The sequence below is a fragment of the Planococcus citri genome, chromosome 5 (genome assembly GCF_950023065.1).
Source record: "Planococcus citri chromosome 5, ihPlaCitr1.1, whole genome shotgun sequence".
Taxonomy (NCBI): domain Eukaryota; kingdom Metazoa; phylum Arthropoda; class Insecta; order Hemiptera; family Pseudococcidae; genus Planococcus; species Planococcus citri.
Genome location: NC_088681.1, coordinates 21,742,337 through 21,766,015, shown reverse-complemented (window position 1 = coordinate 21,766,015; position 23,679 = coordinate 21,742,337). Strand labels below are relative to the sequence as shown.

Below are 23,679 nucleotides of genomic sequence, written 5' to 3'. Positions count from 1 at the left end.
TATTTTTGATCCGAATGAATATTTTTCAAGACCATTCCACAAAATCTACACTCTCGAGTACACTGAAACTTGTAGTCACTCAAGATAGTCAATTACCACCCCCTCTGAAGTCTCCTCAACTAGAAAAACTCAAGAAAGAACCTCTTCTCAAATACCACAACCGAAATTACAAACGTATCACACCAATATAGCAGTGCTCTTGTAATGGAGTTGGAAATCTACCTCGAAAAAAGAAAACTTCAACTCTCCACCATCCACCCACCCACCTTTCAAAGGACTGTCATAAACGAACACACGTATAGTGCATACTCACACACAGATACTCGCTATCAATCGCAATTAGCAATTTTCTCACGCGCATCCTCACACACATACGCATTTACCAATCTGGAAGGCGCCTACCATCTCCAAATAATAGCGATTTTCCTTGGCCATTCGTATCGCAATTTCACAACGTACAGAACAGAACAGAATATACCGTACGTAACGTATACATACGTATTACGCTATACGTACATACGTACTCTATACATACTATAATACCGTCGACGACGACTACGACGACGACGAGTTTTCTAGAGCGTCGCATCTAACTAATCAACTCGTTGGTCGCTCCGTTCTCCACGCTCCATCGTAGTCGCTCTCTACTTCTGCCATACATTCCAAAGTACCTACTCTCTCGCCTCTACTCCGCTCCGATCTATGCTCCGTGCTCCATTCCTATCCAACAACGGATCCCATCTCATCAACACACAACTCGTACACGAGTATACGACGGTTCGACGGAGAGTACCGTATACTATACATAAAATAAATTGCATATGCGCGTTACTACTACTACGCCACCGTACGCCGCCATCGCCGTGTCAATGTTCTGCGTCAAAAGAGTCGTTCTTCGTCGTTGGGTTAAAATTTTCTGCTGCTCCGGATTATCGTTCGCGTCCCATTTGAACCGAAAACCCTTTACTCTGTAGATCGACAACTCGCACAGAAACAGCCTGCGAGCGCAAATGTTCCCGCATGGATGGAGAAAAAGTGAGTAGAGGACCAAAACCAAACGATAGGACCATGCACGTCGAAAAATTCCTCGTATATGTTATAAAAAATTCATCCAGTTGGAAAAAAATTTCTCGACGAGCGAAATTTGACCAAATTGATTTTCGAGAAATTGAAAAATTTTCAAGTGTTTTTAGACACGTGAAAATGTCATCTCGAGAACGCACGCTCACGCTAACGCCAAAACTCATTAATTATTTGGCTCGCTTTTTCGACCTTCGAATTGCTATAGGTGGAAAAAAACTGTCTTCGAGGTCTTACCACAAAAGTTACTAGTTAGAATGGATGATCGAATACATCGAATATTATCGAACATCGATTTTGCGATTTTGATACTTAGAAGTTTTTCCCAAAAATTACTAAAAAGTTTCTCTTTTTTCCCAAAAATTGCTAAAAGGCACCATCCTTTGCGGTACCGCTTCCTACAAAACATAGAAAAGAGTTTCCTTTTTCTTTATCAAAATTTCCAAAAGGAATTGTTGCTTTTTTGTTAAAAAAAAAAATCCCAAAAAGTTTCACTGTTTACCAAAAATTGTTTAAAAACTTCGCTTATTTGCCAGAAATTGGCAAAATACTTTGCTTTTTACAAAAATTACCCAAAATCTTGCTTTTTGCAAAAAATTTAGCTTTTTTGCCAAAAAGTTGATTTTTTTTTGTCAAAAATGTTGAAAAAGTATCACTTTTTGGTTAAAAATTGTCGAAATGTCCTACGTTTTGCAAAAGTTGTCAAAGTCTCAATCCAGTTTGGGTCAGGAGCGCAGGACAATGTGGAATTGAAAGAGAATCCCAAAATACACCAGCACCAAAAATTCAAGGTGCTGAAATTCATTTTCCAATTTTTTTCGAATTCTCAAAAATTCAAGTTTGGTTTATTTCTTATGAAAAAAATTAAAATTTGATGAAATTTACATAGAAGGGTTCGAAACTCATTTTCAACTTCCCCCCCTCCCCGAGTCGATTAAAAATATTTTCGAACCATCCTGGAGACTCCAGCGGATTTTCAGATTCTCCAGTTTTCAAAAAACGCTCTACTTTCGATTGACTCAGACATAAATTTTCAAAATCTTTTAAAGCCAATTCAAATCCAAAATTTTCTAAAACAATCATTTTTGAAAAAAAAAGACAAATCCATCATTTGCGAACGAATAAAGCGTACCCTATATTACATTTATTCTCCAAAAAAATAATATTTAGGAGAAAAAATTGGGAGAGTCTCATTCAATAAAATTTTGAAGAGTTTTTTCTGGAATAGCAAAAGTAGAGCTATTGAGTACATGAGAAGTCTCTAGTAGATATTCATTTTGAATCAGGATGTCTACCAAATTGAAAAAATAGAGAATGACCTTTTGACGACTTTTTAAAAATGTGGGCTTTTTTGGAAAATTTCACACTGATTATGAGAAAAAAAATTTTGATTATTTTCAAGGATCCAATATCTTAAATTGATTTTTCAAACATACAGAATTGGAACACTTTCTTCAAAACAACGTTAGTTAAAAGGAAAATCAGAATCCCAAGGGTGGTTTTTCAAATACATGAAATATTTTTATGAATAATTTTTGTGAGACAACGTTAGCAACATTGTAAAATTAGTATCCTTCAGATGATTTTGCTTAGACGGAGATGTAGAATCTCAACCAATAAGTTGATTTCAAAATACATAACTATTTGGAGAAATTTTTTAAAAAAACGTTACATAAGCGGAAAACCAGAATCCCTAAGGCTGTTTTTCAAATTCTCTCATCTATCTACTTCAATTCTCAAAATAAACATAATAAGTAAATAAATAAGTAGCTAAATGGAAAATTATAACTTACAAGGTGATTTTCAAGCACAGATTTATTATTCGGGAAACTTTTGAAAAACCACGTTAACTAGATGGAAAATCATATCTCCTAAGGTGGTTGTTCAACTTCACATTTCTAGTTGTGGTGGTTTTTGGAAAACGACGTTAGCTGAAGGTAGACTCTACTATTTTGAAGCGGTTTTGTTATTTCAGGCTGAAATGATTAAAAAGTGTCCAATAAATTGAAAAAATGGAGATAGATTTTTGATGACTTTTGGAGGACTTTTCTTGAAAATATGTAGGTTTCACATTCAACGTTGATGGACAATTTTTATAGAACTTTTGGCGCTGATCACTGAAAAAATAGTGAAAGAAATTCAATCACGTCACAATTTTTCACATTTTCAGAGTTGATGACACTACTTACTACAACTAACCACTGAAATGATACCTATTTTTTGGAAACTTTCGAGTTATTTCTATGATAATTTTATGGTTTTTGTTATTCTTCAAGTGATTTCCATTTTTTGTAATTTTGCACAATTTTCTTTTCATAGCTAATCATTTTTGGTCAATTTTTTACAATGTTTCATCAATGTTCAGCCAATTTAAACAGTTTTCATGGCATTTTAACAAATTTGAAAGCGGTTTTTGAAGAATTTTGCTCAATTATACCAATTTTTACGCTAATTTAATGTAATTTTCAGTAATTGGGAGTTCGATCCAACAATAATTTTCATAATAATTTCAGCATTTTTGACAAAATTCTCATTCAATTTTGAAAAATTTATTAATTTTTGGTAATTGCGTTCAAATTTTGGTCAAAAGGATAACTTTTTGATGACTTTGATGACTTGGTAGACATCTGGGATTGGGTATGATACAATTTTTCAACCTTTAAAATTGTTTACATGTCACTTTATTGAGTTTCAATACTGTTTTGCCCCATTTTTAAAAATTTTCTCAATCATTCATAAGTAATTTACAATTCGTTATTTTGGAACCAATTGTGTGGGATTTTCATGCAAAATAGAAATTTTATTCCATTTTAATATAATTTGATACTTTTTTTGTAACTTTGGATGTATTAGTTCATTATTCATGAAGAAGCCACTGGCTGCATTTGTTATTGTTATGTAGGCTATTACAAATTATGCAAGGAAAAAAAACACTTTTGCGTTGACTTTCAAATATAGGAATTTTCTTTAAAATTTTTTGAGATCATTCATAAACTTTTATTCATTAAAAGATATTTTTTTATTATCATAATTAAATTATGATTGGCATTTTTACATCAATTTAATTGAATGATGAATTACAATGTTTTTATACATTTAGCTCAAATTTTGCAATGCATCTTGAAAAAATTGACCGTTCCCAATAATTTTCAAAACATTGAATTTACAGGACTTCTGTGACCTTTTCTTGAATAAAAATTGTTCAAAAAAAAAAAAAAAACTTTTTCAAATGTTAATTACTCAATATATTGCTTTATATAAATTTTGTAAACTCATATTTGAATTTTCTCAATTTCTACACTTTGATCATTTCGTGTTTATGAATTTTTTAATGTTCCACCCCTCATTTTTGAAAATAGGCAACACACTTTTGTGCAACATTTTTACACTTTTTTTTTTTTTTTAGTGAGAATGATTTTTTTTTTTAAAATTGCATGAATACTTGAAGCAATTTTCGTGAAAATCATTATTAAAAATGGAAAGAATCTTTTTGTATGACTTTTACCCAACTTGGAAATGGAAAAATTCAAGACAAATTTTGATTTAAAACATGCAGAAATTTATAAAATTACCAAAAAGATAAATAGGCTTATCACATCCCAAAACTGAAAAATTTTTATAATTTTCTGGCAAAAATTTAAATTTAAAAAGTTACTCACACCCAATTTTTACAAATTCGCAATTTTTTGAACGTCGATAACTTGAAATTTCAATTATAGGCAGAAAGTTACAGTACCAAAATTTCTCCAAGTTTCATCACCCTCTTTTATTTCCATAACCCATTTTCTGAGAACGTTACCGCCAAAATTTCCAGCATCGTTTTTTCGAAAAAAATCCACCAATCAGCGAACGCAGCGCCATCTTTAGAGCTCGTGCCGAGTTTTACGTAACGTAATTCTCTATTTCGCTGAGTCGTGTCCTTACATCGGGTACGTGTGTTCGCGTTCGAACACGGCTAGGAGAAAAATTTAAAATTCTACACGCTCATTCGCACGATACAACAACTTGGAAAAGGTGGTGGCAAAAAATAATTCGGCTAAAATATCGATTCTTACAACACAACTACCAAAAAAAAAAAGGGACACAATCAAAATAATGGGGACCTACTTTCAATACTTGATGAATCAATCGATAATCAATTTTAAACTCGAATTCAAAAAAAAAATAGTATTGTCGAAACGAACGAATAAATGAATTGAAAAAATATACATCATCTATCCACATAAGTAGTCTGACCAATTCAAGGTAATTCCCAATAATCAGCAATAAAAAAAAAAGAACAAAAATAATCTGAACCAATCAGATGCGACTAAAAAAACTAAGCCTCATCAAGGATTTCCATCCACATGATTGGTGGTTCACGGCAGTTCATTCACTCTAATCACCGCCGTATACCCTCAAAAAAATCTCCATCTCAGCACAAAACTAACACCAAATCAATCGATCCCTATTCACACACAAAAAAAATGCTCAACGAAGATGACATTCGCCCTTTCAAAAAAAAAACACAACAGAAACCTCGCTCCCTTCACGCGTCCTCGTCCTCTTGCAATTCAACCTGCAGCAAAAATGCACCTTGCACGTTGCACACAGACCACAGACAACACCAGCGAGTAAACGTAAACCCATATAGCGCATTTCCGCAGCCACACGCCGCGCCGCAATTATCACAAACATTGACATCATTGATGGTTTATCCCCACTCGGCGAGTAGCGAAGAAAAAACTAAGTATAATGCCCATTGATAGAATTTACCGCATACAAAAGCCGAACAATTGCGTTCTCAGCTGTCAGTCAAAAGTGACGTCTTTATTAGCGAAGCGTCTTCTTAGCGCCGGTCGTTGGGTTGTTCTTCGTCGGTCGTAGTCTTCTGCATCGCAGGAAAACCCTGCGACACTCCACACTCGTCATAATGACGATAGAACTAGTAGTATGCATGCCGGTGTACTTAGCAGAGAAGGTAATTTTCTATTAGGATTATATGAGTACGTAGTACGATGTGTAGCTGTAGCTTCACGTATCATGTTGGATACTTCGGTACATCTATAGCTAGACACACGCAAAGTGTAATTTCTAACATCGTCGGTACCTAGCTACGTATGTACGTTTTCTTCTCGTCTCAATTTACTAATAATGCCTTCATTCTGCGCAATAATGACGACCAAGATAACTCATCGTGGTTATTTTACACTACGTGAAGAAGTAGGTACTCGACGCTGCGCTGCGGCCGTCGTTCGATGGAAGGACACAGTCATCGTCGTCGTGTAGTAGGTTGATACGATAGGTAGGTAGGTACACCGTACCGTATACGCGTGCAAAATTTCAGCATCGACATCGAGACGAGGTCGTACCACACGTTTCCAACATAACAGCAGCAACGTAGCGTTCTACGCTCTACGCTACACAATCATCGTTCCAACGAAGCTAACGTAAGCTATCTCGAACTCCGAGCTTTTCAGCGTTTCTTCCATCTGCTCTGCATGCACCCTTGATTAGCATCGTTCTCTGTGATCTGGAACACGAGTCTCAAGCTCGGTGTACATCATACTTAAAAAGTATCTGTGACAAATCGCGAGTCACTTCGTATATGAATGTAGGCAGAGGGCAGAGAGCGGTCGAGAGACGCCGACGCGCGTCGAACACGTAGGCAGGTAGGCAGTAGAGCATACTAGAGACGCCGATTCTCCGTAGATCTAGGTGTAGGTATACATAATATTCGTAGAGATATACGTATAAAGTGTAGCGTAATGAGACCAGTAAGGAGCGATGTCGTTGAAGACGAGCTGTGAGCAGTGAGCATTGAGGTGAGGAGACCGACGACGACAGCGTCGTCGAGGTGTAGCATGGTTTTTGGATTTGAACATACTATCAGCGCCGACTGGCGACAAGTATGTAAAAAATGCGAAAATGTGTGGCGCGATACGTATACGTATGTAGTGTACACACAGCACAACACACAGCCAGAGAGCCAGCACAGAGCCAGAGCGAAGAGAGAACCTGCATTCGGGTAGAGTGTGTAGTGAAAAAGAAGAATATTGCCATCGCGTGAAGTTAGACGTTTCCAGCCCGACAACAGAGAAAGATAAAATGACAAGCAGGAGCCATAAAGAAAAAAAAGACGGGTCGAGAGCGCGGAAGGGGGACTGCGCAGTACCCGAATAAACGATTTATCCATCGAAAACGGGTCGACCGGTACGAGTCAGACGCCGTTTCACTTTATGCAGCTGCTAGATGATAACAATAAAGGGCTATAGGACGGCGAACTAAGAGCTGGGGAAATGCCAGAAGGACTATAGGATCGTTGAACGGAGACAGAAAAGCCGATTGCCGCAGTATTAGTTTGACGCGAAAAACAGAGAAAGAAATACATTTCAAACGAACTTTTTATACTTTCAGCTTTTAGAAAGGGACTAAATAACGAGGTTTAATACACCATGAGTCTTCTTTCGCTACTGCTCTGCGTCTCTCATTCTGCTGCTATACACCCGAATATTACTGTACTCTTCAGTTTTATCAGCGCTCTAGTTAGCTCTTTTTCAAATTAAATCTTTCAACCTAATTAGCGAATTACTTTGTAGACGGCGCGTCACCCGGCATCAAACGTCGAATCGGTTTGGTTTTACCCCGGTGCTGCTGGTGCTTGGTGCATATAACTGCAACTGCAACCGTACGAGTTCTTCATCTTTGTACAAACGCGGTTCTCTGCCTATGCCGTTCGTTCGGTTGCCTTTGCCGTCATTTTTTTTCTTCTTCTAGTCCTATTTGCTCATGAACGATTGCTTCATCGGGTTTGCGTATGTATATAATTTACGAATACCTAGTATGTTTTCGCCTTCAATAGTGTACATAGCATTCCGCTGTCTTCTCTATATGTCTCTATGTAGCGTAGCGTATTTTGCTCGACGATGCGCTCGTAGTCTATTTTTATTTTGCAGCAGTTTCTAGTCGCTGTGGTCGTCTTCGTCGTCGTTGCCGTTGCCGTCATCGTTGCATACGTACTTCCACTAAAAATATCGACAGAAATCGATTTATCATCTTCGATTTACACAGCCAGTTTGCTTTTCCTGCGCAGGTAAGTAATACATCATTTTCTAGTATTTTTAGTAGGTATTATTCTAAGATGTATCTGGTTTTGAAAAAATAAAATTCGTCGATACCAAATTTTCAATTTTTTTCCCTCGCCGATGCGTCCATAAACCGTCGTAGAAAATCAGCTGATCATCTCAGTCCGTCGAATAGGTGCTTGGAATTATCGCTGCGGATCCTAGAAGCAGGGCCCTTGAAAGCGGAGGGGGCTTGGAACACAACAGCCACAGACAGAGTCACTCGTAATCCGAAGCTCTTGGATCTCCAATTTCGAAAGAAAAAATGCTGAATCTGCACGAACAAATCTGCTGATTAGTAGTCACATCAGAGTAACCAGTTTAGTGATTTTAATTAAGCGTATTTTATTCCAATTCCGCGGAATGCTGTGATGTATTAGAATTACTGAAAAATCATTCTAAATATTCTATATTGAAACTAAATTCAGGAAATGATTAGGCCTTTTTCAAGGATTCTCTTGGGATCACATCAGGGGGAAAATTTCCACGGATGCTTTCAGCATTTTCTTGCGATCTACTGAAGGATAAAAATACTGCATAGTTGAAAATATGATTATAAAAATTCACCTCGTGACATTCCAACAGTTCAGAAATTGGATATTCGTGCTTTTTTGGCACATCCGGTGCTGGCTCGCAAACCATCTTCAACTTCGACCGACGCAGACGTAAAATTGATTGGGTGCAATTTTCTTCGAGCAAAACTCATCTTTCAGCAATTATCCGTCATCATAGCGCTGAATTTGTCATCAGGATGGCTTCAAAAATTTCATATTATTACTCCACATTAAAAAATATATAATATATCATAAAAATTATCTTCCACAGTGAAAGCACCATGAATTATCACATCAGAGCTCTGCACTGATTGGCCAGAACTTCTGGAACCCAGTAATCAGAGCGTGAGAAGTGAAGATGAATATAGCACGGAGAGGGGGAAGGGATAAAGTTCTCGACTATATTATCTAACTCTTCGGAAGAGCAAACGAATTTTAGGAGAAACTTCGCCATCAATAAGAAACTCAAATTTATTACTCAGAATGAGCAACAAATATCTTTAATAATTCTTCCACAATTCAAGACAAAAATCAAAATTAAAAACAAGGGCAGAGGAGCCCTCTGCTTCGAAACCATAACGTTCGTGTTTTTCCAACAAACAGATAGAAAATAGAAAAAATAGCAGATGATACAAATTTTCACAAAAATTCGAACAAATATTTTTTCATCTTAAATCTTCAAACATTCATCTTGGCTTCAAATTCAAGTTCCTCAGATGAGAAAATTTTGATCAGATCTGTAGACTGAAATCTATAAACGAAAAATTAAGAACTTCGACATCCTGAAAAAGTCAACCCATTCAAAATTTCGCGATCAATACGAAAATCCAACTATCCTACTCATTAATTTACCTTCGAACGAATTACCTACCTACTTACTCCCTCTTTCTCTCATCACTGATTGGTTGCTCCACAGATTCTTCAACATAGAGCAAGTAACAGACTTCAATGAGAATTGAGAAAGTACTGGTTCAAAACTAACACACAATTTTTTAAGGAAAGGGTTTTAATGGAAAAGATTTGCCAAAAAAAAAAATAACGAATTGAACTGGTTTTTGCGACCTTTCGTAAATTTTTGGGCAAAAAAAACATTATTAGACGAAAAAGGGTTTTCAAAAAACTTAATCAGAACCTATTCAGAACAGAAATCATGAACTAGGAAATAATGCATTTAAAAATCGCATTTCAAGTTTGAATATTATATTAGCATTTTTACGGAAATGAAAAATCGAGCACCTTATTCGATAAAAATCAATTCAAAGTGTAAATCTTCGATGAATCAGTAAAGCTTTAGCGGCGATACTGAATAGGACCATGCACCAGAGAGGAAGCAAAATAATTAGAAATCGGCGATCAAACTCGAAACTTTGGAGCACAACGACGAAAACAACTCAGTGTTCTCAACATGATCGAAAAATTGAAAATCTTGGTTTACACTTCGAAAATCTGGAGCAAATCCACCGTGGCTCAATTCCAGACGATTGAAATGAAGTATCTGTTCTAGATGGCTGGTAGGTAGGTAATAGGTATCTCTTCTCTAACGATTGAAATGAAATATCTGTTCTAGATGTCTCGTAGGTAGGTATCTCTTCTCTATAACGTCAAAATCACGCTAGTAACTAAAAATCGATAGGCAAGTATGAATATTAAAACAGAAATACATTTTTACGAAAATAAAAATCGATAAAAAATCAGATGATAAAATCGAGTATCTCATTCGATAAAAATCAATACACAGAGTAAACATTCGATGAACGAATTTCATCGGCAATAATAATTAAGATCATCCGCCGGAGCAGAAACAAAACAATTGAAAATCGAAACAAAGCATTTTCAGAACGACCAAATGAATCAGCATCACATGAACGTTAGAATTAGCCCAGTATCTAAAACTCGACGTAGTTGGTGACATATAATTACTCAGACCAATAAATTCAAGTTTGAATATTAAATCAGAAATAGATAAAATTTTACGAAAATAAAAATCGATAAGAAATGCGATGAAAAATCGAGCACCGCAATAATAAAAATGAATCAAAATCAGAAGTGTAAATACTCGATGAAAGAAATACACCGGAATAGAAACAAAACGATTAAAATTCGGCAACTCATAGGAATAAGGCCATGAAAACAACTTGGCGTCCTCTATCCGTTCAAAAAGTTGAAGAAATAGGTTTAGGCTTCGAAAATCTATGGAAAATTCACCGTTGCTCCGTAGTATAGCTCCGTAGGTATCTCTTTTCCACGAATCAGCGTTACATGAACGTAAGAAGTAGGCTGGTAACTAAAAAATGGAGGTTTCTGATAAGATATAATTACTCCTGATACCGAATATTTTGCAAATCTGTGTTCATTTTCAACTAGTTGCAAATTCCGAACAGAAATGATACACTTTTTCCGTCTTGGAGAGGCTTTGAAAATTCGCTTCGTTGACGTTATTCTTGAAACATCAGTTGGATTCAATCACAATTACAATTATCCTGTAAATTGAAATAAAAAATCAATAATGTGGAAAAACAAAAAAAAAATTAAAATATACGACAAAAATGGGTACATGCTCAATCCTGAAAAATGAATCGAATAACGAAAACCGTAAAAATTAAGCCAAGAAAAATAATCAAATCACAATAGAACACACCTACGCAAGAATTTTCGAAATCAATTCAAATCCATACGCTGCACTGCAAACGAACAAGAAAACCCATCAGCAGAGAACAGGAACAGAAGTACTCCAGATGGTAGGACCAGGAAAGTCGGGCAGGTGAAACAGCATTCGAGAGAAAAGAGCCAGATCCGACAACGTTACGAATGACGTTAGTCTACCTACTTCACTTTGTTGCTAACTTGCAAGTCATCGAATAAACGCAAACGCAGCAGAAATATCTTGTAAAGCACTCGTCGTAGGTTCGTGAAGAACTGATCTTGTGGGTCAGCTCGATCATATAAAATTATTCGTAATTCGACTTTGAATATTTCTAACTCTAATTATAAATATTATTAGAGTAATAAGTAAGCGTAAATTACTCAATACCAGGTTATCTTCTCTTCGGTTCTTCCTTCGGTTAGAGGATCGCTGGACAATTCGTATCGGTGTTCGAACAAATCACACGTCAAATTTGAAAATAAAATTTCAAGTAATGAGAAATACACAATACACGAAAAAACTCCTTCGAATAGAACCTTCAGTCTTTGAATCGTAGAAAAACACAATATTATAAACATCAGGTGTTAAAAATACGAATAAAGTGATTGGAAAATTCGACATTCGTACTCGACATGCAATTCATATTCATCGAGTATTGATTGCAATCCAATTCAATTCTATAATCTAACGTAAGCTTACTTCAATCACCGAAGATCAGAGTTCGATCGTAAGACGTAAAATGTCAAGTTATCTTCAGTTGTAAATAATCGCTCCCAAATATTGCTATCTTAGAAACGATTTGTGCAGATACTTCAATTAAATTTCCAGAACCAAATAACTGCTTACCTGAAAAAGAAAACAAACACAAATGTATCAATTGAAACATACGAAATGGTACATCAATCATAAATTTGAACATTCTAGTATTTAAAAAAGAAGCTGATCGTGATAATTGTTCGATGGCCGATCACATCAACAATGCTGTTCGGCGAAGATCTCATTCCTAGGATTCCTTCGAATGATTTCGATAGTGACAGATCAACGTAGGTACTCCAATACGAAGAGTTAGCAGTGTTCGTCGCAGAAACACTTCGAGAATCTATATTTATGAACCAAATAGTACGATTCATTCCGAAAATACGTTACCAAACAGCCAACTACGAGTTCCTAAAGAATGACTTCCCTAGTTTCCTCAGCTTCGAAACTAACGCTATTACTGGTATACAGATGAAAACCGAAGTGATTGGAAAACATAGCTGAACAGCTACATTATCCAACATCAACCACCGATGGTCGAGTAAACGATAGAAAACCAAACAAATCTCCAGAAATGAGCCCAGACACAAGATCATTCTCAAATTCGGTTCGGTTTTGATTGGAAAATATTTCAAGATTACCTGCTGATCCACTTCGAATAACGACCAAGTTCTTCATTTCGACTGCTTCACAAGACGCTCGTTGTTTTCGGTGAATTCACGTCTTTCTTCATTCTTCATCTGTTGCTTTCTCAAAATCTGCTGGAACCGGAAAATGAAGCCAACCGTGCCACCATGCGAAAACTAAGGAAAATGTTACCAGTTTGATCATAATGATACAGCAAATTATAATAGTCCATTTACGATTCAACGACGATAATGTGAGCATGGATACACCGTAGATCGAAGCCAAGATTTAGTAAAATCCGATCACGAATAAAATTTTACTTTAAAATTAGAACTAAGTTACAAAAAATTCGCGCAAAGTTCACATAAACGAATAAAGAGAAAAACTACCCCGACGCCATTACTCGCAACTTGTGTGCAAATTCAAAATAGCGCCAAATGACAAATTTTTTACACGACGAGTGCGCATCTTGCTTCGCGCATGGCGCAGGATCAAGGATATAAGCAAGATTGGTTGCATATGCGTACGTTTTCAGGAAAAGAAGCTAAGAATTTCAGAACTTGATAAATTCTTTTCAATTTTTTTGAAAAACAAAACAAATTTATTGATTTTGATTCTATTCTATCATTCTTCTAATCTTCTATCATTCTGATTCTTCTACGATTCATTGAAGAATTTTTTAATTTTTTAATTTGATCATTTCATTACTTTTATTTTCAATAATCAATATTCAATTCAATTTGAATAATAATAATTTATTTGTTAAAAAAAAATTATTAAAATTTAGGGCCGAATTCATAGACGTTACTTAAGGGACACTTGGATAAGTGGTGAATTTTGATTCAATTTTTCTCACGAACGAATAAAAATTTTATATTTTTAAAATGATAAATCAACACTTCGGAGTCCAATCTCTCAATTTATTCAAAAACAAAATTTCAAAAATTCAATCACGCCTGGAAAAATTGCTTCAAAATTCACCACTTAGCCAAGTGATCCCTAAGTAACGTCTATGAATATGGCCCTAAACTTAGCCAACTTAGGTAGCTTATATTTTTATCAATTTTTCCTGTTTCTAAATTTTACATTGGAAAGAGTCCAGGGAGTTGAAAAATAAAATCAGAAAATCAATTTTTTTTTAGTCTTTGCCTCTTTGGATTCATTCAGATAACAATTATGCAAGATGAATGATGAATACCATACCTGAAATATTTTTGAAGATCTCAGAATTATGAGGATGGTGGAAGATTTTCATAAAATTGTCGAGAATTTTAGCAAAATTTATCTTGGTAAAATTAATTGAAAAACAAAACAATACACGTCCAAAAGTCTCTTGTGTAAGCAGAAAAGAAGAACTCACCCACTTTTCCCAAAATTTTTAATTTTATTCCCATCGTAATACGATGCTCACAATGAATTTTTTTTTGCTTTAAAACTTTCAAACTCGTTGAAATCTCAAATTGAAATTTCCCACCAAAGTGGGCAAAAAACACTAAAATTATGAAATTATTATTGATCCGTGTTTGAAAACGAACATCGATTGTGTGTTCTTTTCTTATCAAATTCCAAGGAATTGATCACCTGGAAAATCCCAGGAACCGATATGATGATTCATTATTGCCTGATCATCGGAGAAATTACCATATGATATAATATGATGCATCATACTTAAATTTCTTCAAAACAAGTATCGCAATATTGCATACTGCTTTTCTCCACTGAAACCAAAAACTGATTTACATTGAAAATTTAGAATTCTTCGGAAATGAATAAAAGAACCAATACTATGAATTGAACAAGAAGCAAATTATAATATTATTGATCAGAATACTACAAAAGTAATAAACGAAAGCCTTCTCCAGCTATTTCCCATTATTACGATCAAAAGTAACATCTATTTTGAATTTTCCAATTCCCAATCCCAATTCTCATCTAATCTATTTTCAGAGCATATTTCATTTTGTATGTAACCGAATCAGCTCCATAATAAAGCATCAAATTACACACAGAATGGAAATTTTATCAAAGAATTCTGGCTCTATCAATGATAATTTCCAACTGCACATTCAACAGTTTACTTATCAGTTTGAAAAAAAGTACACGACGTAAAAAAAAAAAGACTGAAAAGCACGTGCATATGTTATAAAATACAACCGCAGAAAAAAAGGAGGGTTTAGGTATATCGTAATAAATTTCAATTTTACCGAGTTTTTTTTTCTTTCGAAGGAAAAAAACACAGTGAACCTTTACTTCTGTGAGTTTTTACAGCGCAATTTATCTTTGAATTAAATTGGTGTGAGTATTTCTTCAAATATTAATGCAATTGAATTTCCAAAAAAATTCTATCAGTGGATTAGATGGGATCAATTTCACATTTTCTCGAAATTGAGGACCAGTATAGAATATTGAGAAATTTTAAAAGTAGGTACATAATACGTATGGTGATTCACTTTGAAATATATTTAAATTTGAAAAATAGATGACTGAAACATTGCACATTTTAAATAGATGCAATTCAGCAGCAATTATTCTAGCTTCATTATCATGATCAGCTTTCGTATCGAAGTCAGTGAAAAAAGAATAGCTATTATTTTACCCAGAGAATTGACATTTTATGATTACATAAAATTTTTTTGAATTTTTTGACCATTTCAGACATGAAGTATTTTGGAAAAAAGCAATGAATTTAGATCCTAAGAAAGAAAACCCAAATGATAAATTTAACTTTAGGTACTCAAATTCTCAGAATACACGATTAATTTAGTATTTATAAAAATCAAATCAGCTTTTTCATTACATGTTCAATCATTACTCAAAATAAAATTCGTAAAAAAAAGAAGCAAGTCTATGATTGAGTCATTGTCAGTATGCTTAACCTATGCACATGATTTAATAGCAAATTCGAACATGCAAAAATCTAAAGGAAATGCAAATCGATATTTTTCGTCTTATATGCAATTAAAATCAATTCTTGATTTAAAAAAAAAAAAAAAAAAAAACATGAAAAAAATTCCACAACTAATTTTTGCATAAATTTTATTCAAAAATAAAAAACCTCAAGGCGAGTTTTCATTACAAAAATAATTAATACTTATTACATAAAGAGTATCAAATATTGTTTTGAAGACAAGTAATTCGTTACATTTGGTTAACGCTTATTGGTACACTTTCATATTAAAATACATTCGCAATGAAAATTGGCCTTTTGACTCACACATAGAAAATAACCTAACAGAAAAAAAAAGAAAGAAAAAAAAAGATTATATACAACCGTTATAAATTCAATAAATAATTCAAGCTGAAAAAATTTTTAAATAAAAAAAAGCTCGAACTTTATCGAACATAAATACATTAACTATATAAATTCTTAAATATTCAAAAAAAATGCCTGCATTATTCCCAGTAAAAGAGAAGGAGAGAAAAAAAACGACAAAAAAAAATGCAACTTTCAAAAACCAGGAAAGTCTTTGCAGCTATATGAGCAAATCAATGTAAAAAAATTATTTGTTCTGAGAAAAAAAACTTTTTAGTCACGTGCGTGTAATAGAATAAAAATGGAAAAATAATCACAGACCGAAGGCACTAATAAAAAAAACTCTACTATTTTTCGGAGCGTTTAACTCGTTTCACTTAATATATAATATACATGCAGTTTATATAAATTATCGGTTCCTGACGTCGACCGTATATAATGGACGAATAATTCAACGGTGAAAAAATGACAAAATGTGAAGCCTAGATTTTGGATGCAGAATCCTGGAAATCTTCTGCTCATGCGCCAAACATGACGCTTACGGTGCTGGTGGAGAGAGAGACGGTTTACTGGTTGAACGTGGGTTGAACCAGGGAACCGTCTCTCTCTCCGCCAGCACCGTAAGCATCATGTTTGGCGCATGTGCAGAACGTTTCCAGGATTCTGCATCCAAAATGTGGGCGTCATTTCCTGCCATTTGAATTATTCGTCCATTATATACGGTCGACGGTTCCTGACAAAATTGTACAAAAAAAAAAGGGGGGGAGACAAAAAAAACTGGTTATATGCCACAAAATTTCACTCGTTGGTAACGTACTAAAAACCTAAGAACATTATACTTAAAAATAAATTGACACTTTTTTCCTTAAATAGCGCAAAAAAAACACACGCCTAATACGAAACCTAAAAATATAAAATGAAATTGGGGTACTAGGGTTACTCGACTCGTCGTATTTAACCTTATTTTATAATACGTATACGAGGCGAAAGAAGAAAAAAAAAATTAAAAATAAAGAAAATGAAATCGAATCGAACAACCTTACATTACTTATGAAAACAAATTTCTAGAACGTATCAATTAATGAGATGCAATTTTTAGCGTAAAAATACGACGACGACAAAAAAAAATGGCAATGATATCACATTAAATGTTCTATTACAATTTTTCTTTTTCTTTAATAAAGCAAATTTCGAACGGATAAACATCTCAAAATTGAAATAATCGTATTATTTAAAAAATACTTTTTCAAAAAATAAAAGGGAAAAACATACATAAAAATATACACAGACATGCACACGAACAATTAAACCCTAAAAAAACTACTAAAATAGTACAATAAGAAAAAGGAAAAAATTCAAAATGCTCATAGTAGGTACATATAATGAATGAAAAAAAAAAAAAAAAAATACATAATAAAAATTCCTAATCGATGTAATATTAAACTTCCATCTAAAAACATATTATCTCATTAACTGACAGCGTACAAAAGGTTATAATTTTTGAAAACAGTATCACTATGGTCGAAAAGCGGTCATAATGAGACCAATTTGTTTGGAAGGGATTCCGGACTAGATAAATCGACAACGTTTGAATTTCTCAGCTGAGTCGAACAGGATGGAATTAGCGAAGTTATGGTAGGTGTTAGTCCAGTACCACCATCCATCAACGAATCAAAATTTAATAAACCGTTGGACGGCGTAGTGATAGCGATACCGGCCATTTCGGCGAAGCCCATATTATTTTTATTATTGTTATTGTTATTTTTAGGTATAAAGGTATTAGAAACAGGCAACGAATTCGGTCTCGGTCGAGGAGCAGACATCGTTGTCACAGGTTTAATATCGGTGCTGACAGGAATGCCCATCGAGCTGTACACCAGCTTGGTATCTTCACAACTCGTGACGACCGTTGATTTGGTCACCATCGAGTTCATATGAGTTTCCAACAAAGGATTCAAAACGAAAGGCTTGATGTCCACCGGAGAGTCTGAGTCTCTGACACGGCAGTGAGACTGCTGCAGGTGCGATTCCAGTACGAATTGTAATTCTTCTTTTTCTCGTTTCAATTTTTCTACTTCTTCGCGCAAATGTTGCCTTTTGCTTTCCAACTCTGAGGTTTCCTGTAAGATGAGAAACATTTTACGTTAGAAAATTTATCCGGAAGGTCTCCGAGCTACGAAGCAAGGAGTAGAGAGGGAGAGCTGAAGTGGAAATGATCTGTGTATGGTGCTCGAATCTATGGATCTCTGATTAATTACCAACTGGAATTTTTGTGTTCGATTAATGATGTACTAATCATGTTATAAATTACTAAAAAAATGTGATTTGAACTCAAAAATCGAATAAATTTGTCTTTTTATAAAAATAATTTGAAAAACCTGAACCTTTATGCCGATGAATTCTTAAAATGGAAATAAATGTTTGAAAAAAGATTCAATTCTTGTTCATTTTTTTTTCATTCACTCAAGACCGACATGACGAAGTAAAGAACCGTTTTTTGTCTGTTTGTTATTTCATAGCAAAAATTCCAAAAGTATAAATCATTCTAGATCAAGAATTACTTGTTGCGTCATTCTTATTTTTTTTTTACAAGAAAAAATAATTAACACAAGCATTATTCTTTTGAATAACCATAACGGTTAATTAAAAATAAAAAACAGATAACGTTACTTTGAATTACGTTTTTTTACGATAACGTTTTAAAAATAAGTAACGCTGTTTTCAAAACCACAAAAATACATGAATTTTGGAGTAAACTTCTAGACGTTGAAAAAAGTTGAACATCAAAACACACATTTTGAAACCACACACAATAAATTAAATTTTTCTACTAAAATTGAAAGCTCGAAGGCAGAATTATTTTTGAAATCAATAAAACCAAATTACAGACATGCCTATTCGTCTAAATATTCAAATTTTGTATTTCAATTGCTCAATTTACACAGTTTTCCAATCTGTGTAACTGAAATGATCCTTTCTTTTCCAAATACTTAACAGTAAAAATTTCAAATATGTAATAAAAATGTCCTACCACCTTTTTTAAAACATTTTCTTCGTCATCTAAATGATCGACTAGTTATTTTGGATCTTTTGGATCATTAATTTTATTACTGTTGATGAATGAAAGAGGAATCCATCTCCACTATCACTACAGAAATTCTACAATTTGGCCAAAATCTTGACGAAGTCGACAAAAATCAGATAATAACCAAAATGACTTGAAAAAGTGAAAATTTTCTTATAAATTTCTGATGGTTTCAGGGAAGGAAAAAAATGAATAATTCGATGGAAAAAAAATCATTTTTCAGAACACTAAATTGATGATATTTAAACAAAAATTACTTTTTTTCAATATAGTAATAAAATTAGAAAATTGTGATTCTTTTCCTCGATTCTTTCATTTTTGAGGCAAAATTATCAGAAAAGCAACTTTTTGAAAACAAAAATTAAGTAACCAAAAGCGATAAATTTTCTAACCTAACGTAAAATAGTAATTATTTTTCCCCAAAATATCAGATTTCAGAGAAGAAAAATAATTTACTGATATTGAAAAAGAAAAATCATTAAAAAAACTGATAAGATATTATTCTAATAAAAATCACTTTTTTTTCAACGCAATCGAAAATGTTGATAATTTTTTTCTCAATTTCTTCATTTTGAAACTGATTTTTCTGAAAAAATAGCAGTTAAAATTTACTATACATTTTTTCCCTCCCAAAAAATCAATCAGAAGTTGAAATAAATCAAACCTAATAATAATATTTCGCTCGTTTGTCATTTCAAAATGACTAAATCTTTAACAAATCGAGAATTCTTCCATTTTTCAAAGAATCAAAGTTTTCAACAACACGAATTACATTTTAAATCATACAAAAAAAAACACATGAAATGAGATCCATATTTCCGAACATCCCAAAAAAAAGGGTACATTTCGATGAAAACACCAACCTCTTGCAATTCGTTGGTATGATCAAGTCGCCTTTTTCTGCAACGAGCCGCAGCCAATTTATTACGTTCTCTTCTTTGCCTTCTTCTTTCGTCTTCTTCCGGAGAAATCTATCCAATCAAAAACAACGATAAACATCAATAAAAATAAATATTATTCCATTACAAAACTATTTAACCGCAATTAAAATTATCGCACGTTATCGCAAATTAAACAATACTCGGTCGAATAATAAATCGAGTTTCTTTGTATGTCCAATTTTAGGTTGCAAGAGCGATAACGTACGATAAGATAGCAATCATTTGCACAATTTGAGTTGGTAACTCGAACCTACCCCCTTCTCGTTGTTGGGACGACGTCCACCGGTATTTCTACGGCCACTATGGGACGATAAGGGACTGCTGCTGCTGCTATTGCTGTTTTCGCAAGCCATAGATAAAACAGGCGTAGGTATAGGAGGCGACAGGCTGTTAGGATTCATGTGTATTAGAGATGGAACATCGGAAACGGTAGCTGTGCCGCCCTGCCAGGTTTTCATGTCGACCAAATTGAGGATTCGACTGCCATTACCTTCGACACCTGAGGAGAGACAAAAAAATACCAAATTAGAAGAAAGTTTCAAACCAATAAAATAAAACTATACAAATTATGTATTACAAAAGAGGGAATATTTTCGGGTTAAGAAAATCAACAATTAACAAAGAAGCTAAAAAATCACCATTTTGAATTTCTTCTTGACCTCTTCCCTCTACCCCTCCCAACGCAAAAAATTTCTTTATTATATAATTTTCCAAAACACATCTTTTGTGGTTTTTTTTTGACAATTTTTCCAATTTTCTCTAAAATTTGAATGAACTAAACAGCTACGCAAATACTTACTGTCGTGAACATTCGAGGGCAGCGAAGTTGGCACACTGGCCGATGACACCAACGGAGGCACGAAACCGGCTTGATTTTGATGCGACTCTCCATCCTGCTGATAACCTTCCAGGTACGTTTGATCTAAATCTAAGCTCCTCATCGTGGCCGGAGTAACCGACGTTAACGTAGGCGTCGTTCTGCTCGGCTGGCAATTCAATACGTCCAACTGTAACAAAAAATAAAAAATAACAATTATAATACGTGTTTGAAAAAATACATATGCAAATGAAACACATACAAAAAAAAATCATCAACTTTAGCTGGTAAACAAATGAAATCATCGTACTAATTTAAAGATTTGCTCGAGTCTGTTACACATTATCAGCCATATAAGCTGATATCAAGCACATAATTTTGTAGGAAAAATCGTTTCGATAAATTGAACACGAGTCGAATTAGTCCGACAGATGAAAAATTGTTTTTATAATCGGATTCTATGCGAAAAAAATATTGCAAGTTGATACCAGCAATAAGATATACTTCGGTACTTATTTCATAAATTCGTAATGTAGATTTTAGACTCTTCAGTCAGTCATATGTGCCTTAAAATTACATTTTCCGCAAAAAACACTCTCATATTCGTATTTTACGTGAAAAATTATTTGAAATCGATATACAACAAGATATACTTCTCAGCACGTTCTGTACACTCAATTTTACAGCCCCCCCCCATGTAAGTCGAAACATTGCTGTTTCTGCAAAAACACATCCGTATTCATATTCTACGTGAAAAATTATTTGAAATCGATATACAACAAGATATACGCCACAGCACGTCCTGCACACTCAATTTCACAGCCCCCCCCCCATTTTTAAGTCGAAATATTGCAGTTTCGGCAAAAACACATCCATATTCGTATTCTACGCTAAAAATCTTATGGAATCGATATCTCACTCGGTACACCTATCTTACACCCCTATACTTGCCTTCTGAGCCAATTAAATAGGTACCAATGAGTAGGTATAGGGTCAAAAAAACACCTCTACCGTGTGACGTATCGATTTCAACTAATTTTTCGCGTAGAATCCAAATCCGGTCATAATTTCATCATAAAACCTCATCCGATCAAACCACGTCCATAATCCTACCATATACTGATGGTTCTTCAGTCCTCTCCACTCCACAGTTCAGATTACCGGTCACTTTTCCACTAATACTTTAAAATCCGTTTGAATTCCCTCAATTTCTTCGCTTAGGTGAAAAAAATTCAACCATTAAGTCGGTATTTCCGAGTCTTTGAAAGGTGCGCCGTCGCCATTAGCATCGGTTAAGTACTTTTAATTGTTTTTTTGCCACTCTTGCGTGTAATTTTTTTCAATTTTTTTCCACGTATATACGAATTATCTACCGTCGTGTCGAGTCGAGTAGTAGACGGAGATAATGATGAAAACAAAACATGATTTAACGACTTGTACACAAGAAAAATGGCGACGCGACATGGTGTAGTTTTTCCGGGCCCGGGCTAATGCGTGGTTGTTTTCCAGTGTCAATAAACCGTTAATCCCGACGTCGGTCGTCGTATGCATGGCATGGTACTGCGTATGTACTTACATGTAATAAAAAAAAACGTACATACGACTTGTCGACGCGACGCGACCTTGGATTTTCCAAAACGAGGTACTTAAGTAAGGAATTCTAATTCCACACCGTAAATGAAATTTTTTCGTACATTTCTGCGTACGTATGTACTATGTACCTATAGTATCTCCAGATATGATTTGCTGTACATTAATGTGCAATTAATTATACGTGTATTTATGATATCGGATTATCAGCGCGTTATGTCCACGTATGTAGAATGGTCACTCGAGTCTCGAAGGGGTCATTAATCTTGCGAAAATACCCACAACTTTGGTAAAAATTTCTACCATATAAGTCGCACGTTCGACACACGCCGATCGTAATATAAGGTTCAATAACATGGTCATTCTTTATCGAGGCATGAAGAAAAAAAACAGCTATCCAAGGATAGACAACAAATGAGTAGGGTATTTGCGACGACGATTGATGATGATGATGACGAGACGACACAATACAATACTCTTGAAGCACGTCGGAAGAGGATAGGATTTTGATGAGTATGAGACATGAGTGGAGATAACGAGGTGGAGAAGATAACAAAAAAATACCGTACAGCTAGACAAGACAGAATATGACTAAACACCTGGGCACGTGCAGTACCAACTACATACGATGATGAAGAATTCATTGATTGATCGTCTCGTATATGTAACGCCTAATTGCATTTATACCTAATTAACGTTGCAGCACAGAAAGAAGCAGCGACGTTACCTCGTTTTTGTTTTTTTATTCTTAATAAATCAAAACTTCATTCACGTGTGTTCGACAAAAGTACGCACTTGCCTAGGTCATTGTTTGGGTATGTTTTCATTTTCACTCTTTGTCTCCCTCTTTACTTCGCTCTTTCTCTCTATCGTACTCTATTTTTTCTTTTGTGCCAACAATAATAATATCAAATATATGTAACATACTGCATATCGACAAAATGGTCATACTTCGGTATATTATTATTATGGCTTTGTTGCTACACGTAGTACGAACGATATAAATTATACCATCGTAATGATTCTCTTTGTTGAGACGATGGTGTTGATGTTGATGGTTTCCCATTCAATATGCACTACAATTTTCTTCACTCTTTTTCCTTTTTTCGCCTCTTCGATATTTTAATAATACTTTTGGTTGGGATGACTCATCGATGCGATAAGAAGCGCACTTGTGAATACGAGCATGTTTATTCTCCACTGTCGCATTCGCATACCAGAAGACGTAA

General features: G+C 34.5%; 2 protein-coding genes and 1 long non-coding RNA gene across 4 annotated transcripts in view; 1 reads left to right on the top strand and 2 right to left on the bottom strand.

Annotated features, from left to right (window-relative positions):
• LOC135849175 (probable basic-leucine zipper transcription factor Q) overlaps positions 1-13,165 on the bottom strand; it is an 88,380-nt gene extending 75,215 nt beyond the window's left edge. Inside the window, exon 1 of the mRNA XM_065369466.1 lies at positions 12,779-13,165. The gene's annotated coding sequence lies outside the window, so the exon portion shown is untranslated. The remainder of the gene's footprint in view (positions 1-12,778) is intronic.
• On the top strand, positions 7,432-8,241 carry LOC135847916 (uncharacterized). Its single transcript, XR_010559269.1, has 2 exons — positions 7,432-7,577; positions 7,659-8,241. It is a non-coding gene; the product is annotated as an uncharacterized LOC135847916 (long non-coding RNA).
• Positions 13,166-15,783: 2,618 nt separating the features above from the next.
• kay (transcription factor kayak) overlaps positions 15,784-23,679 on the bottom strand; it is a 54,954-nt gene continuing 47,058 nt past the window's right edge. For both annotated transcript variants that reach the window (XM_065365167.1, XM_065365166.1), the window contains exons 2-5: positions 20,843-21,050; positions 20,298-20,542; positions 19,966-20,073; positions 15,784-18,137 (exon numbers count right to left, since the gene is read on the bottom strand). In XM_065365167.1, coding sequence (XP_065221239.1) covers positions 17,550-18,137; positions 19,966-20,073; positions 20,298-20,542; positions 20,843-21,050 — 1,149 coding nt within the window. In that variant the 3' untranslated portion in view covers positions 15,784-17,549. The remainder of the gene's footprint in view (positions 18,138-19,965; positions 20,074-20,297; positions 20,543-20,842; positions 21,051-23,679) is intronic.